Genomic DNA, 17,263 nt, shown 5'->3' with positions numbered 1-17,263 from the left:
GGGGCATTTAACCGAGCAGTGAGGCTCTCACATCTCAGTTGGCTTCTCTCTGAGACTCCTGGGTCCTCTCCGGGGCCGCAGACTCTCGCAGAGTAGAAGGGGCCCATGTAATGTCCGTGACTGGTGGGAAATGATGCCCCCCGTGGCATAGGGTCAGGCCCTTCTTCCTGTGCAGCCCCGTGCTGGCTCGGGGCCTGGCATAAGCAGGCCCCTGCAGAAGTCGGCCAAAGGAAGATGGTTCTGTATGGGTGGCGGTGAAGCTGCGTCAGGCGGCCCAGGAGGCCTGTCTGTGCTGTGAAGGTGTCAGAGGTCTCAGCCTCCTGTGTCAGCGGCCAGTCTGGTCATCTTGTCTCCTGGGTTTGCTTCGGGGGGGGCGGGGCGGTGTCAGCGTTTGCTCCCAAGGAGGTCATGAGAGGTTTCCCCAGACTCAGCCCATCTGCTGTTGTCCATCAGAAAAGAGACTGGCCGGCCGGTGGTGACCTCCTCACAGGGACCCCTCTGGCTCCCTCCCTCTGGCTCTCTTTTCTGAGCACATGCAGGTCCCAGTTTGAGGTGTGAGAAGCGGCAGTGGCCAGGGAAGTATGGTTTGGCTCCCTGTGCTGAGACCCGTGGACACTGCCCTTCTCATCCATGGAACCCTGGGGGGCATCTGTGGGGGACACCCTGCAGCAGGGACGCTGGGAGAATCGAGAAGACTGATGGTTCTGGCGCAGACTCAGGTCCGGCAGCGCTCCAAGCAGGCAGGAGGGTTTGGTCCAGCCCGTGGGGGCCAGCGTGGGTGGGTGCTCTCCCCAGAATTCGGATGATGCTGCCCACACGGTGAGGGAAGGTGATATCCACATTTAGGGGTACACCGCGGGAGCCAGGCTGGGTTAAGAGGCTGAGGCGGCACACGGAGCGGGGCACCCATCAGGAGGGCGGTGCAGGGCATGTTGGCCTCCCGCCTGGCCCCCACCAGTCAGCACTGGCACCGGGCCAGCAGGGCTGGCTTGATGAACCCAGAGTCCAAGAGCTCAGCAGGGCGCGGGCCCACAGAGAATGCAACAGAGGGAGCTGGGGGCGGGGATGCAGCAGCCTGGTCTCCAGAGGGGCTTCCTCCACAGGGCGCCACCCCAGGCGGGCCAGGGGTAGCGGCCACTCCTGGGTGTGATCCTTGGCTATCAGGAAATCTCCAAGAAGTGCCGGGCTCAGCACTTTATCCTTGGAACTGCATCACAACCACATAATTGAAGCTATCTGATTGGAGGGCAGCCAAGCAGGTAGATTACAAGTGATTAGAAATGATAGGAGGGCCTGCAACCCGAGACAGCTCTGAGGGGCTCCGGGCCTCTGCTCCCTGCCGCCAGCCACCCCCATCCCCGCCCCCCTCACCGCTGCCGGCCCCACCCCCACCCCCCCCCCCCCCCCCCCCCGCCAACCCGGGACTCCGGGAGAGCCCAGGCCCCCCCCCCCCCCCCCCCCCGCCTCCACCTGGCCGTTTCTCTCGCTTCCCATTAACAGGTCACTGATGGTTGAGGTCACGCTCCATCTCCCAGATGAGGTGAGAGCTAGCCTGAAGTTATGGCTAGGGGAGGCAGAGGGGGGCCCCCTGCGTGGCATCTGCCCACCAGAAAGATTCTATGGTGAAGAGCCGGAAGGCTGGGAGCGCCCTCCTGGGGGCGGAGACACCCCTGCAATGGACTGCCTCTCCATTCGCAGGCCCCGAGGCCCGGCCCCCTGGAATTCCGGGGCTGGGGGGCCCTTACCGGCACCGTCTGGGCCCCTGTGATGGGCTGTGTGCTGGTATCACTGCTCGGCTGCTCCGGGTGGGTCTGTGCTGGTGTGTACAGGGTCATGCCATGCTCCGGGGGGACCGGGGTCTGGCCCGAGTAGTCCGGCGTGGGGTGCGGTGGGGGCGGGGCGTACTCGGCGGGGATGCCGTTCTGTGGCGGAGGAGGGTACTGGGCCGGGGGGTAGGGCTGGGCCATCGCTTCAGGCGGAGCCGTGGCGTCCTGATTGCCCTGCGGAGGAGAGAGCAAGGCTGGTTAGACCGCGGTGTGGCCGGGACTCCACCTCCTTTGACTGGCCCCTCTCCGGGAGGCCCTGTGGTCCCGAACTGGATATTCAGCAGCATTGTCCAGGCCGCCTGGGACGGGGGCGTGCTCCCCCAGCACGGGGCAACCAGCTCACAGCTGGGCTGCCAGGGGCATTCAGGGGAGCCCAGGTCTGCGGCGAGACACCCCTGGATTTGAGGCCACTTGTGTGAATTTGTCAGGTCCGAGCACACTAAAGGTTTATTTTTAATCCACCGAATTTTAAAAATAATTAAACATTTCCAGATAACTGTAGGCAGACACAGCTGTAAGAAATAGCTCAGGGTGGCCCCGTGTACCCTCTACGCAGGGTCCCCCAGCGGTGATGGCTTGTGAAACCTTCCGCACCAGGAGACTGACATGGGCCCAGTCGAGAGGCAGAACCTTCCAGCAGCACCAGGATGCTGCCTTTGGCCCTGGATGGCCACACCCCCTCCATCTGGCCTGAGAAAGGCTTTTTTTTTTTTAAGCCTCGGTTTTCTCATCAGTAAAGCAGGTGTGAGAGGACATGATCCACAGCCTGCAGAAGGGAGGACTGCAGTTGATCATGAAGACATGCAGCCTCGTACAACTCGGCTTCATGGTGGCCACAGGGTGAGGTGCTGTCTGTGGGGCAGAGGGTTCTGGCCTCCGTCTCGAGGATCCCCAAGATGTCCCAGTGATCCTTCCCACCCTCAAAGGTCTGCTGCTCCAGGGGGAAATGTATTCCCTCGATGCTGACCCCAGCCAACCCGGGGCTCTGAGAAGCCCTTGGCGAGGCCTGGAAGCACCCCAAGGACAGTGGTTCTCCAAATCGGGTGCTGGGACCCGCAGCATCAGCATCCTCTGGGGTCTGGTCAGCAGTGCAGATTCTCAGCTCACCCCAGACCTCCTCCCCAAGTCTGGGGACTTTGAGAACCACTGGTTTTGGGTACAAAGAAAAGCCCTGGTAGAAAAGTCTCAGCCTCAGAGAAGGGACTGGGGTCCCTTGTGGGTTCAGGGGAGGGGACTAGTGTTCTGGCCAACCCTCATTGTGGACACACACTAGGGGGCAGGCGGTCAGCAGCCACTGTGAGCAGGGGAGGCACCCCCTGGCCTTCTGAGGGTGCCTCTGGGGGAGAAGGGGCCTCACCACCTGGAAGGACAGGGGTCACCTCTCGCAGGAGGAGCCCCCACAGCGTGGAGGACCATTGCATGCACGGGGACGGTTGACTGCTTTCCCAGTGCCCTGCCGAGGGGGGACCTCATGTGTGCTCCCGTGTCCACCCCCATCAACCTCCGCGTGTCTGACCTCAGTTTTAAGAGTCTCCCCACCCTGAGACAGGTACTTCTTCTAGCAGGCACGCCCGACTTGCTCACTACTGTTCCTTCAATTGGTGACTATTTATTCACCCCAGACTGTGTGTTGGGAAGCTGGGGTGCCGGGCTCGTGATTCTGGTGGGGAGCAGGATGGGTAGTCCTTGCCCTGGTAGGGTCTGCTGTCTGATGGGAGAGTTCGACTCCCCAGATGTTGAGTTGATCATGAGCCGGGGAGGTGGCCCAAGGGGACTGGCCACAGGAGGCCAACGGAGACCGAACAGAAGACGCGGTGTTCCACCTTTAGACCAGACCCCTGCCCCACCGCCACGGTCTGCTTGCCTGCCCACCTCCCTTCTAGCCAGCGACCGCAGGCCCCCACGTCAGCCCAGGGCCCAGCTCCACCCTGCCCCTAACCCTCCCAATGCCAGCCTCCGCCTCGGTGCTGACGGCCCTCACTTCTGGGCGACCCAACACGAAACAAGAGGTCTCGTCCCCGCTTCCTCCTTGGGGAAGCCCCAAGGTCCTTCCCCTCTCTGCAGAAACTGGGGCAGACCGCGCCCCTGACAAGTGGACGGATACAGGCGCATGCACACACTCATGAGGGTCCCGCCCCTCACTAGAGGGTCCCGCCCCTCACTAGAGGGTCCCGCCCCTCACTAGAGGGTCCCGCCCCTCACTAGAGGGTCCCGCGCTTCATTGCTCCCAAGTAACCCAGAAGCCCCATCACCCAGTCGGCCAACACGCTGGTCGGTCCTCTGGCTCCGGCCCAGCGGGACCCGGGGTGGGCTCAGAAGGAGGGAGGAGGGGCCCGCGAGGCGGGAGGCTCGCAGGGGTGGAGGAGCACCCAGGCTCCAGGATGGCGGAGGAGAGGCAGGGAGGGAGGGGAGGGTGAGGAGCGGAGGGAAGCGGAGAGCCAGGCAGGAGTGTGGAAAGGCCCGGGTGAGGGGGAGCGCGCTGTCCGCAGCCTCCGGAGATCAATTAACTGATAAATATTTGATTAGAACCTTCGCTAACTTACATCTTGCCAGCGCCCCCTCTTCCCCACCTCCTCCGAGGCTCTAGGAAAGGGAGGCTGCTCTCCTGTCTGCTTCCTCCCTCCCCTCCCCCCGCCCCGCGACCCTCCGCAGCGCCCTCCTCTCTGGTCCTGTCCTGGCAGAGGGACAGCTGCCAGTCTCCCCCTCTGCAGGGCTCCCCCGCGCTGGAGCCCAGGGCCCAGACTGTCAGGGGAACCTGTGACACGGTGGGGGTGGCGGGAGGGGTGTTTGGGGTCCTGAGGGCCAGGGGCGGGCAGGAGGCCGCTGAGGGACGGGCACCTCCAGCGCCATTGTGACATCATGAAGTCAGCGCGTCTGAGCGCACGGTGCTGTTTGCTCTGCAGACGTGACCTCATTGCATCTCCTCCAACCTACCAGGTGGACAGTGAGCTCCCATTTCCCAGCCAATAAAGCTCAGGTAGAGGGACCTGTATGGCTTGGGCTGCCAGCTCCTAAACCTGGCTCCCTGCTCCTTGTGCAGAACTGTAGCCATGCCTGGGGGTCTAGGGGGAGGTGAGGTTCCACCGCCCTGTGAGAGTCGAGACCTTGGAGAGCACGTGGAGAGCTCTGATCCCCTGTCTTATCCACCCACTGGCCCCAGGTCACTGTTTATCTGCTCTGAGTACGCCTTCCGTCTGCAGTGATCACCTCTGGTGTGTCAGTGGGTCCTGGGCAATTCTCGACACCCCTGCCCTGCATCTCCTCCACGCCCATGTATAGTGGTTGTGGTTCCATGAGTGGCCTTTTCCTAGGCTGCACAACCCATACTTGGGACGCACACCGGGGCAGTGAAACTTCACAACTACACTTTCTCACGAGATTCTGAAGTGCAGCCCATGCTGACAGCCCCAAGAGCAGACCTGGATGGAATAGCAGTGAGTGTCACGTCCACCCTAAGCGGGCGTCCAGGTGCCCTGCACACAGAGGTTTGCACAGTGTTTGTCACTTTCGTTTTCTTCCTTCTTCTTGGGTCTGTTGGAGCCACAACGAAGGGCTTGGGCTTGGTGGCGTGAGCTGGGCAGAGTCCCCCTGCTGGGCCAGGTCTCATGGCTTCAGGTGATTTCAGAGCAGTTTGTGAACTAGTGTGGCTCCCCAGGGATCGTGAATTCCCTCACTTGCCCCCCATCCCCACACCCCTGCACTCAGCGCAGCACTCTGCTGCACTTGGAAGTTTCAACGCACACAGGGTGGGTGGATGGATGAATGAAAAGACAGAGGGAAAGACTGCTGGCTGGGTAAAAAGATGGCTGGCTGGGTGGATGGATGAAAGGATTGATGCGTGGACGGACGAATGGAAGAACTGACAGACAGAGGGGCTGATGGGTAGATAGATGGACAGATGAAAAGATGGATATAAAGATGAAAGGAGAATGGATGGATGAAAGGGGAGTGGATGAGTAGATGGACAGATGAGTTAAAAGCTGAAAGACCATGGTCAAGTCATTTATTCCCACCCATTCTGCAAACCTGTCTCTCCTGTCGCTACACTTGCCTGGCAAATTGCTAAGAGCAGCTCTGCCCATTCCACTCCGTGGCCCACACTCTGGGAAAAAGCACAAAATCAGCCCGATTTCCTGAGATCACTGTCCTCTGCCTGGATCTGCCACTCGCTGACCATTTCCCTCTTCCTCCCCAACCCTCCCACCACGCGCCAATGTTCTCCTCCTTGGCGATGACCGTGCTTTTATTTCCCGTGGAAACGGAAGGCTATGTCCATGCTCACTTGTTCACCTTCCTGCCTTGTCCCACCGCTGGCCTTCCCTCCCATCTCTGCTCCCATTTCTAACCGGTCACTTCCGTGCACACAGGTGTCCAGTGCTTCTCACCAGCATGTACTCAGAGCTCTGGCAATTCGCTGACTGGCTCCCATGATAGGGAAAGAAAACCCTCCTTCACCACTCAGCTTTGTCAGCTACAAACCCCATGCACTGCCTCCCTACAGAGCAAAGGCTCTTGAATGAGTCGCCTAGACCTGCAGCCTAAACTCCTTTATTCCCGTCCCCTTGTCATCCCACCCCTGGCAGACTCTCCCAGGCACCATTCCCTGAAACTGCCCTGGGCAAGGTCCCCACCTCTGCCATGTTGACCATCTAAGGGTCAGCCCCCAGCCCTCATCTGACCTGACCCTCGACAGTGCTCATTGTGTGGCCCCTCGTCTCTCTCCAGACACACTCTTTTTTCTTGGCTCTGACTGACCACTCTTTTCATTGCCATGAGGGGTTTCTGGCCCAAGAGGAACTGGCCATTCTAAGTCAGCAGTAATGATGGCTGGAAGGCAGTAAGTTCTAGAGAGCAAAGTTCGCTCATCTGACAAAGGGGAACTGGGGGCCATGGACACAAGAGAGGAGACTGATTCAAGAGGAGGGGTGATGTCAGGGGAGGGTGTGTGGTTGGCTGTGAAGGTGGGGCGAGGGCTCAGTCCTCTGGTTTCCAGAGTCTGTGGGGGAGTCTCGGGTATTCATTCCCCTGCTCTCTCCCTGGGAGGCTGTCTCGGGCTGGATCTCTCCCAGACCAGAGGGGATCCAGACTCAAGGGAGGGGCCTCTCCAGGACCCTCCAATCTTCTCGGTTCTATTGCTGCTTCCTCCTTAGGCCTGAGGTGGTAACAGCTCTGTCACTGTCAGTCTGGGGTCCTGCACTGTTCCTGGTGGTCCCTCCAGCCCGTCCTCCAGTTATTGCTGTTGTTGAGTCGCTCAGTCGTGTCTGACCCTTTGCGACCCCATGGACTGCAGCATGCCAGGCCTCCCTGTCCATCACCAACTCCTTGAGTGTGCTCAAACTCATGTCCATTGAATCGGTGATGCCATCCAACCATCTTATCCTCTGTCGTCCCCTTCTCCTCCTGCCTTCAATCCATCCCAGCATCATGGTCTTTTCTAATGAGTCGGCTCTTCGTATCAGGTGGCCAAAGTATTGGAGCTTCAGCTTCAGTCCTTCCAATGAATATTCAGGGTTGACTTCCTTTCGGATTGACTGGTTTGATCTCCTTGCAGTCCAAGGGACCCTCAAGAGTCCTCTCCAGCACCACAGTTCAAAACCATCAATTCTTCAGTGTTCAGTCTTCTTTATGGTTCCGCTCTCCTCCAGACACCTCTGCAAAGTCTCCGTGTAAATAAACTCACGTTATCCTAGAGCCAGTGAGCCACCCGCTCCCTGCTGGGTCCTGATGACACGGTGGTATGAGATGGAAGGGCTTGGCCAGCCCCAGGAATGGGCAGTGAGGGGCTCTGACCAGGGATAGCCCAGCCAGCCTCTCAGGGAGGGCCTGCAGCTAATGGCCTTTTCTCTGCTCCTGTACCTTGGGTAGGCCTGCTTTTGGCACCAGACCCTGAGCGCAGACTCAATGCCTCCATTTCTAGGTGACTCTGCACAGCCTAACCTCTTAGTCTGTGGAAAGGGGACAGGGACTCATCCGCCTGGAGGCAGGGGCTAGGCAGGAGGGCCCTTCATCTTTAAGATCTAGAGCTAAGACTCCCCCAAGTGTCTCTGCCCACATCACCGGCCCAGTGGAAATCTGTGCACTCAGGCCTTGGCCAGTGAGCTCCTGTCTTCCGGGGGGAGGGTCCCCTCTGTGTGGGATGCGCTGGGCAGGATGTTCAGGGAGCCGGGTGCTGGGGGCAGGGAAGAGCCAAAGCAGCAGCAGACAGAGGCCCTCCCAGCCCCTCCCAGCACAGTCCCCTAGGGGATCTATCTGCTCCCAGCCCCTCCACGACAATTAGGCTAATTGCTGCCCAGACTCCTCACCCCGGGAGGGAGGGCGCGGTGGGCCTGGTCTGCAGGCCAGGCTGCAGAAGGAAGGCAGGCCGGCGGCAAAGGCTGGGCACTGTGCCATCTCTCCACCACCTCTGGGCAAAGCCGGCTTCCAGACAGGGTGGAGGAGGGGAGTGCGGCAGAACCACCGGCTTCAAGGACCAGACGGGTAGGTGTGTGATCTGCCTGTCCCACTCTGGACATGGCTCACCTGTCCTGAGAGGAGAGGGGACCCCACCACCACCTTCACAGCCACGCCCCCCTAATACCAATCTTTACCCAGGTCACTGGCATCAGTTGAGCCTCTGCTGCCTGGCACCGGGGACACACAGGAGGTACACAGGCTGGACTGATGCTGTGCCTGTGTGCGCAGGGCACCGCCCATGTTCCCAGGACAGCGGGGACAGATGTCGCCTCCCTAAGCCAGGAACAGGGGCCAAGCCCAAGCCTTCATGCCGGGTGGGACAATTCACAGGACCAGGAGAACAGGACAGTTGATTTCCAGAAGAGGCCGGTGCAGAGGACCCCCTGTGAGCATCGCTGGGTCGTTCTCGAGGCCTCCCTGGTGCCCATCAGTGTCAGAAGAGGAGGCAGCTGACTTAGGGGCTGACTGCTGGTAGGCAGGACATGTGGGTTTAAGTCCCCAGTGATGGTTGAGCCAGGGCACCTCAGGGGTCTGACCTCCCAGCCTGGGAGCAGTATGGTCCTGCCCTCCCCATCCCAGGGCATGCACGTGTGAGGCTGTGCCCCAAACCTCTGAACACTGAGGAGTCTGCATCCCGAGCAAACCCAAGACGCCTTCAATCCCTGAGCCTTAGACGGGAGGTGACCACGGGTGACACCCGACCCGGCCCGCCAGACAGTGACTCTCATCTCTGTGCCCTTACGGGTACCCGCCAGGCTCTGTCCAAGCGAGCCCAGCGATGCATGTTCACCAGCGTGGAGGCTCCTTCCCTCCTGGAGCAGCTCTGCCGGGGTGCTCTTCCATGGGCAGAGCTGAAACCTGCCTTCTGGAAACTTCCACCCCGTGCCTGCACAACTGCAGCCCATGGACTTGTCCGCCCCTTGCTGACCCTCCAAGGGTGTGAAGAGTCCACGACACTCTACCCACTTTAGTTGTTCCTTGGTGATGCTCCAGGAATATGTGGGATGGTTGTCCCCCTTTTACGGGAGAGGAAACGTCGGTCCGCGGTTCCACACGAATCTGAATCCGGGCTGCGTTCTGCTTGTTTCCCGATCAGGGAGTGGGGCTCAGCGGACACCCACCTGCTCAGAGGGAGGGTCCCTCTGTCCCTGGCTGCCCCGGGTAGGCTGGTTCTGGAGCAGAGGGATGGCGTTTCCTGGAGCAAGAGGGCTGCCCATGATCACTGATGGTAGCAGTGGGGAGGGTGGGGGCTCACAGAGGGGAAAGGGCTGGGGTCAGGGGGGAACACGAGGAGCAGGAGAGGAGGGGAGGTCACGAGACTAACGCATTCGGTCTTGGAGGTGACGTCCCTATTCTATTTTCTTAACGTGCTGGTGGTCCCAGGGAGGTGATGTTTTGGAGAAAGAGAACATGAGGTTATTGAAGAGGAACGAAGATGAAACCGGGACACGCGGTGATATCAAGGGAAGGGGCAAGAGACCCCCGACACTTGTGCAGGCTGGCCCACGCATCATGGACTGTCATGTTCCTGCCGCCAGGCTTGGGTGAGTTTGGTTGATTCTAGCAAGTCCTCTCGCTGTGACTTAAGACACACCGGGCAGGAATAGCACATGTCCTCTGACTTTCTCCAAGGAGGTTGGATCCTGGCCCTGCTCACAGAGACCCAGGACCACTGCGATCCCGGAGAGGGACCTTCGAGGTGGAGAATGTTCTGGCCACTCAGATGAGGAAGAATTGGCCCCGGGGAGGACTGGCTGGTGAGTGCAGGCAGGGTTGGTGTTCTCAAGTCTGTGCCAGCAGAGTGGGAGCAACGGTGCAAATGAACCTGCTCGCTGACTAGACACCCAGCACTCACTAGGTCCAAGTTCTAGGTGCTGGCATATGCCAGCCAGCACGGAGCCCTGCCTCTGGGAGCAGACACCCTGAGGAGGCCCCATGAGCATCAGCTAAGTCTGAAGCACGCGACATGACTTTTGGGGGACAACCAATTAACTCCGCCACGGTGTTTGGTTCGGGCTGATATTCCAATTTCCTAGGGGGCCAACTGACAGCAGGGGCTGGGCGGGCGGAGTCTGTTGCCTCCGAGTGTCTCCTGCGTGACTCATGGAAGGGGCTTCTCTCTCATGGAGGGGAGGGGACTCGTTCTCCCGGGAGCATCAGTGCGAAAATAAATAGACACAATCGAGGTTTCCAGGACCTGCCAAGACCCAGAGCAAAAGGAAGAGCAGGTCCAGGGTTTAGCAGAGGCTGTCTGGGCTGGAGGTCACCCGCGGGAGGGTGGCCGGGGAGGGTGCGCCAGGACGGCACACGGTCTGGCCACACGCCCTCGCGCCCTCGTGCCTCAGTCTCATTTCCTTTCTCAGTCCAGAAACAGGCCACCTCCATGGCGCACAGGCTCCTGCCCCCAAATTTCATGGGAGAGTGGCCCTGCCAGATGGGAACGGAGGCCCCTCCAGCCCAGGCACCCGAGGAAAGTCCTGGCTCGTGGAGGGGGTGTCCTGGAAACCCAGCCCCTACCTCCATGCGAGACCCCTCCTGTCCCCTTCCAGCCCACCACCCCAGAGGCACAGTAGGGATTTCTCTCTCTTGGAATCTCATGCCTCCCCCCTTCCAAGAGCTCTTTAAGATGTCATCCCAGCAGCGTGCAGGGTGGGCAGATCCCTACAGGCCGGTATACATCAAGGCAGAGGCTTTGGGGCATGGTCTTGGCAAGCAGGGGTGCTGGTATAGATGCTTCAGGACAGAGCGGGGCTGCAGTCATGGTGCCAGGGAACTTGAGTGGGAAGGGCAGTGCCTGAGCCCACCAGAACATTCCAGAACCTTAGTAGTGGAGAGTGGAGACTCCCAAGGGCAAGGGCTCACCGCGGAGCTTCCCAGCACCTGACACAGCCCCGGCATACAGCAGGTGCTCAGTACATGTTGAGTAATGCTGACGAATGCAGGAGTGACAGCCATGGGTCACTCGGAGAGCCCAACACTGCATAAAGCAATAAAAAGGCATTAGTTCATATAATCATTCAACAGCCTGTGAACTGGCCTTCTCCACCGAGGAGAGAAACAGAGAAGCAACTCACTTGCTCAGGAGCACACAGCAGCACATAGCAGACCCAGACCTTCCTGACTATGGAACCAGTGGACACAGCATGACAGCTGTGGACTCTTGTAGCTGGACTCTTATCCATGGGAACAGAAGAGGGCGGTCCCTCCACCCACGGTCCCTAAGATCCCAGGGCTCCATCGAGCAGGCTGACCCAGCCTCACGGAATTCCTTCTAACCCAGCAACCAACCAGGGTTTTTGAGCTCACTGGTGCCCACCCCTGGCCTGACACCCTCCTCCAGCGTTCAGAGGACAGGCTGACTTGGCGATCCACTCCCCTCCCCAGGGGGGATGTCCTGTGTTGCGGCGGCTGCATATTTCCATGGTGTAAACGCTCCCCCCTCCGCTGATTTCAAGCTGCCAGCTTGGAGTCCCTGAGCGAGGAGCCGGGAAGGGATGCACACAAGCACACCCCTGGGGAGAGGGTCGCCGGCCCCAGGCAGGCTCCAGTTCACCTTTCCCCATCCAGGCGACTGGAGGTCGGGTTAAGGGCGGCGATGCAGGTGGTGGGTGTGAAGGGGGCTCTGAGGGGCACTGGGACGGGGCTGCCCTGGGGTGGAGGGGTGACCAGGGGCCCCCTGGCAAACACCAGGGGGAGCATGAGGGGAGGGAGGAGCATGAGGGGAGGGAGAAGCAGAGGCTTCAAGGCTAGGGCTGCAAATCCGCCTGAGCGGTGGCCCTCCCTGCCTCATCCAGTCCACTCTGCCCCTGCAGCCAGTTCAGTATCTTCTGTTAAGTCAGGGCTGTTGGAAGGCCCGTCACACTCTGTGCTGCTTCATTCAGGATCCACGGGGTGGCGGGTTCTCCAGCCTTCGGCTTTCTCCCCTTCCTCCCCCACCTTCTCCACGGGGTGTCTGACTCAGCGGATACTCCAGGGACTACAGGGTGCACTGCGTGTCTGCCCCCACCCCTGAGACCTAGAGGGACTTCAGGGGAAATCCAGGCAGAACCCCCAGAAATGAGCCCCGAGGACTCCAAGCCACTCGGCAAGTTTACAGTCTGACACTGTGGCCCGTGTTTGGCCATTCCTGGTGGCAACGAGGTGCAGGCCTGGCTGGGTTCCCACTGCCCCGACCCTTTCCCTCCAGCATCCCAGGTCTCCTCCACCCTATGCCTCCTTTTCCTCTGGTCCACAGACCCTCATTTCCCAGAAGGGCCTCAGGCCCCTCCTGCCTTGGCGGCTGCTGAGTGGTTGATGGGCCGGGTCACCCTGGCAAACAGCAAGCCCTGATTGCAGAGCCCTGCTCTCCACAGGGAGCACACGTGGGCCTGAGCCTGGGCTCCCACTTAGTCCGCAGCGCCGGGGCCAGTCTCCCGACACGGCTCTCTGGGGCACCTTACTCTCTGCCTAGGCTTCGCACGGGGAGGGCGAGCCTGGTCACACTCTTGCTCAAGGCTCCCTGCTGGCGGCTCGGTTTTCACATCTGCACCGCGAAGGCCGACAGGGCTGACCCAGAGCTGCCGTGGCTCAAGATCAACGCGCACCGATTCGGCGCTGTGTCCGCAAGCAGAGTGGTTGTGCTCCGCCTATGCTTTGTCCGTGTTTCCTTCTATTGGGGGAAGAACTCGGGGCACCTGCGATCCTGGACAGGAAAACACCCTACCTCTCCATCTTACCATCTGCCAACTGGAATGTCAGCGCCCATGAAAGTGGCTGCAAAACCCAGGGCGTGAGCACCGCCCGAGACCCTGTCTTGAACAGAAACTGTAGGTCCCTCCTGCTCTGCTATGCTTGCCCTCACCCCAACTCCAAAACTAGGGTGTAAGCAGACCCCACCCCCAAATGGTTCTTTCACACATTTGTAAAGAAGCCACAGATTATGACTTCGCCTGTTTTCTCTCTTCAGATAAGTGTATTCCAATAAAATGGTTTCTTTTATAATCCTAATGTATTTTATGCATTTAAGACCATTTTTTGAGAAGGGATCCGTGTGCCTCAGCGGATGCTAAGAGGGTTCAAGGCACAAGAAAGAGTAAGACCCTCTACTCAAAAGACCTCAGGCGCTTTCCCAGTCTACCGACTGTGATGTCCCCCCACCCTGCAGAATGGAGCCCTGCCGCCTGCCAGAGCCTGCCACTGTTTCTCAGCCCCGACAAGGCCCCTTCCAGCATAAGCCGGGCCCAGATCTCAGCCGAAAAGCCCCAGGGGAGGGGATGGATTTTTGCACGATTAAACCGTAATTCCCTCCAAGCTCACTGCATACAAATCGTAAATAACGTGGCCCCATAAATCCCCCCTCCCATCAGCTTCACCCCCACCGCACTCTGTCCTGCCAGGGGAAATCAGCCAGGAGCCGGCAGCCGCTGTCTGGCTGAAGGGCCCAGGAAGGCAGGTGTGGGGTGGGGGTCCCTCCCGAGCATGAGGCTGCTGGGCCAAGCAGGGACCCCAGGGGCTGAGTCTCTGCAAAAGGGGGTGGGACCAGAACACAACTGGGGGTCAGCCAGGGAGTCCAGGGAGCTGCGGCCGGTCACTGCCCCTCAATGAGCAGAGGTCCTCATCCCATTTCACAAACCCCTTTGGGTGCTGCCCGGCCTTGAATCTGTAACTGACTGTGTGTGTCTGTGTGTGTCCACACATGTGTGTGTAACCAGCTTGTGTGCGCATGTGTGTCCAACACATGTGTGTATATCCACGTGCATGTGTGTCCACACATGTGTATCCACTCTCGTGCGTGCCTGTGTCCATGTGTGTTCATGCATGTGTATGTATGTATGTCCATGTGTGTCCACACGTGTGTGTATCCACAGTTGTGTGTGCGCGTGTGGCCACACATGTGTGCAGGTGCCATCAAGAACTAGCAGCTCTGGGGACACATGGGGCTGTGGTTAACCGGAAACAGTGGCTGTCCAGGCACGTGGGAGTGGTGGGGCAGAACCGCTCTGCCCATGGGGTGGGCGGCCCATTACCCGATGGGCTCGTCTGCCGAGCCTGGAGGCCCCTCCCACCGGGGCACTGGGAGGGTGGCACTGGCTGCCCCACTGCCCCCAAGCAGTGGGAGAGCCCCCAGCACCCTTCAACTGCTGCTCATAGGCTTCCTGACAAAAAACGTCAGGAGCAATGGGAAGAGACACGCTGAGCTCCTCGAGGTGAGGGAGGGGCTTGGGGAAAGCAACCCCCTTCTGGGCCAGGGACCCTCTTCAAACCAGGTGGGAAGAGACAGCCAGGAGGGCCGGGAGGCTGCATGCTGGCCCCAGGGGGTGCTGTGTGAGGGGACAAGCCCACCCACCTGCCTCCCCCACCTCACAGAGCAGCACAGTGAGGCTCCTGGGGGCTGGCCTGAGGCCACGCAGGTAGGGCTCAGACCCCAGCATGGGCAATCCAAGGCTCCGCTCTCACCCTTGGAGCCCATCTGCCTCTGGGAGGAGGAGGAGCCCTCCATGGTCTCGTACCCCTGCCCCCAGGAGCCCCGGGCTAGACCAGCGGGAGGCACAGGGCAGCTGAGCCATCTGCCCAGGCCCTGGGTGCTGGGGGCGCCAAGGCACTCAGACACCTGTAGGCTACCAAGGGCAAGGATGAAGGACACTGTCAGGGAAGCCTCATGGAGGAGGGAGACGGCAAGAGGGGAGGGTCCCTAAGGAGGACCCAGGCCCAGCCTGCCAACCACAGTTACTTGCCAACTCCTAGCAGCACCCACCGAGGCTCCCACACAACTCCTTCTGTCCCCTACCTTCACCGCTCCATTCGCTCGGTAAATAACAGTTTGCTGAGCACCTCCCATGTCTGGAGATATCAAAGTGAAAAACACCGCCCCAGTGTTACGCTCATGGACAGGCTTTGTGCAGAGAGTCTCTGCTGTGACCCAGGGCTCTTCCCTCCTCCAACCCTCCTGCTGCCCTGGAAGGGTTCAGACACCTCCTCTGGGAAGGCTTCCAGGTTATTCCCATGCCCTGTGGTCTCCACTTTGCTCAGTCCCTCCTCTAGCCTTCTCTGGGGTGCTGAGATGCCACTGTAAACCTGTAAGTGGGTGAGCACACGTGGCATCTTCGTGTACACTGAGAGAGGACCAGCGGACGCCAGGCCACTACTCAGTGGGGTGGAGAGGAAGTTCCGTCTTGAGGACAAAGCAACAGCACAGCGTCAAGGTGACCCCACAAGGAGCGGTGCCACAGAGAACCACTCAATCCGACCACAGACAGACAACAGCCTGTGGGCCACTCTCCCCTGAGGGTCCAGAGCAGCAGCCTCTGCACTCCCAGGATGAGCCACCCCCCCATGCAGCCACATCGTACATGTTTCCTGCATATTCATTCATTAAAGAATATTAGCATGATGAATGGCCCATGGTTTCACTTAACAAATCGAACAGGATATTAACCATGGTGCCCAGGACATGACGTGGGCAGGCAGGGGTGGGAAGGGTGGATGGTGGGGGTGGCACCCACCCTTGGGTGTAGCCCAGCATCTGTGTCCTCCAGCCTCGGGTCCCCGATGTCTGTCCACCCCCCGCTGCCCTCTACCACACTCATACCACGGCGCACTTCTCCTAGTTACTGTGAGCCCTGGGAAGGCAGACTCAGATGAAGACTTGCAAAATGCCATTAGGAAGGTAAATTTCCTGGCAACAAAGATTACATAATGCGTCCCACAGTCAAACACCCCTCAAGGGATCCAGGCTGAGAACGGAATTCATTCGTCGGTTGGGCGGTCCTTCTTTCATGGGGACGTTAGTGAGTTCAGGACAGTGTCTCCGGGACAGGGGATGCCATGGGGACAGAGCTCATGCCTGGTCGCATGTGGCCACACCGGCGGGTGTCTGCAGCCCTTCAACCCTGAGTCTGTGCACAGTAAGGTCCTCCAGCTGGGGTCTGGACGGTGGCATTGCGTGCCCCTGCATTGTCAGCAATGCAGGTTCTCGGGCCTTCCCGAACTGCCGACTCAGAAAGTGTGACTCAAGGGAACAGCTGCTCCTGATCACAAGCCATGATAGCCCTGGGAAGATGTCCTGAGTTTGAGCCCAACCTGGTGGGCTTGGGACCCGGGCTGGGGTCCAGGGCGTGAGCTGATGCTTATGGAGCCGAAAGTTCCCATCTGGGGGCCAAGTGGCAGCCTCAGCTGGCCCTCAGGGCTTGAGCCTGCCGACACCTGAGGGACTGTTCTTTCCAGGGGCTGCAAGACCTTGGGGTCCTGGTAACCAGGACCTGGGGAGGAGACTCCCACCCCTGGGCCTGGGCTGGGAGGACACCTGCGTAGGCTCATCCCGGGACAGTGGCCATGGGTGGATGCCTGTGGTGCCAGAACAGAGGGTGGGTCTGGGAGAGAAGCCAGAGGACGACGCGGCATGGGGGCCCGCTGCTGCGTCTGGGGGACGAGCCACCCGGGGCAGCCCGCAGGGATTAGGACAGGGCTTGACTGGGGAGCAGAGATGATCACTGGTGCCCGGGCTCTGGAGGCCCTGCTGGGAATTACTTGTGTGTGGCTCTGTTTGAGCCTGCCGACACCAAGGTGGGGACACTCAAGCACATGCCAAGAGCCTTGACTCCCCGAGGTCACGGGCATGTCAGTGGCACCATGTGGTCTAGAATCCAGGCCCCTGGAGGGGCGGCATGTTCCTTCACCCATGTGTATCACTGAGCACCTGCTCTGCTCACAGCAGGCAGCCAGGGAGATGGAGGCAGCCCACCAGGCGCTGGACCAGTGAGGAGGGGCAGGCGCGAGGGTGGGGTGCCCCCAGGAGATGAGCTCCTGGGGAAGGAGCCAGGGCCACCTGAGGAGCTGCCCTTTGTCTATGCAACCCTGGCCACCACCTCTCCTAAAAAACCTGCTCTAATCTACCCCCATGTCCATCCCAGGATCACCTTGGTGCTGGAAGTGGAGACTGCACTCTGCTCACACAGGGACCTGGGCAGCCTGAACCCCCGGACCCACAGAAGTCCCCCTCAACGCAG

At 60.0% G+C, this 17,263-nt stretch overlaps 1 protein-coding gene across 1 annotated transcript in view; it reads right to left on the bottom strand.

Annotated features, from left to right (window-relative positions):
• The window catches only part of RBFOX3 (RNA binding fox-1 homolog 3), a 318,610-nt gene that overhangs the window by 19,711 nt on the left and 281,636 nt on the right, over window positions 1–17,263 (bottom strand). The window contains exon 4 of the mRNA XM_088829440.1: window positions 1,746–2,000. Within this exon, the coding sequence (XP_088685566.1) occupies window positions 1,746–1,967 (222 nt within the window). The 5' untranslated portion in view covers window positions 1,968–2,000. The remainder of the gene's footprint in view (window positions 1–1,745; window positions 2,001–17,263) is intronic.

This window comes from Moschus berezovskii, chromosome 20 (assembly GCF_049115385.1).
Source record: "Moschus berezovskii isolate FMDL1 chromosome 20, NW_MosBer_1.0, whole genome shotgun sequence".
Lineage (NCBI taxonomy): Eukaryota > Metazoa > Chordata > Mammalia > Artiodactyla > Moschidae > Moschus > Moschus berezovskii.
The sequence above is the reverse complement of the archived record's forward strand: the minus strand, read 5'-3'. Positions and strand labels throughout refer to the sequence as shown.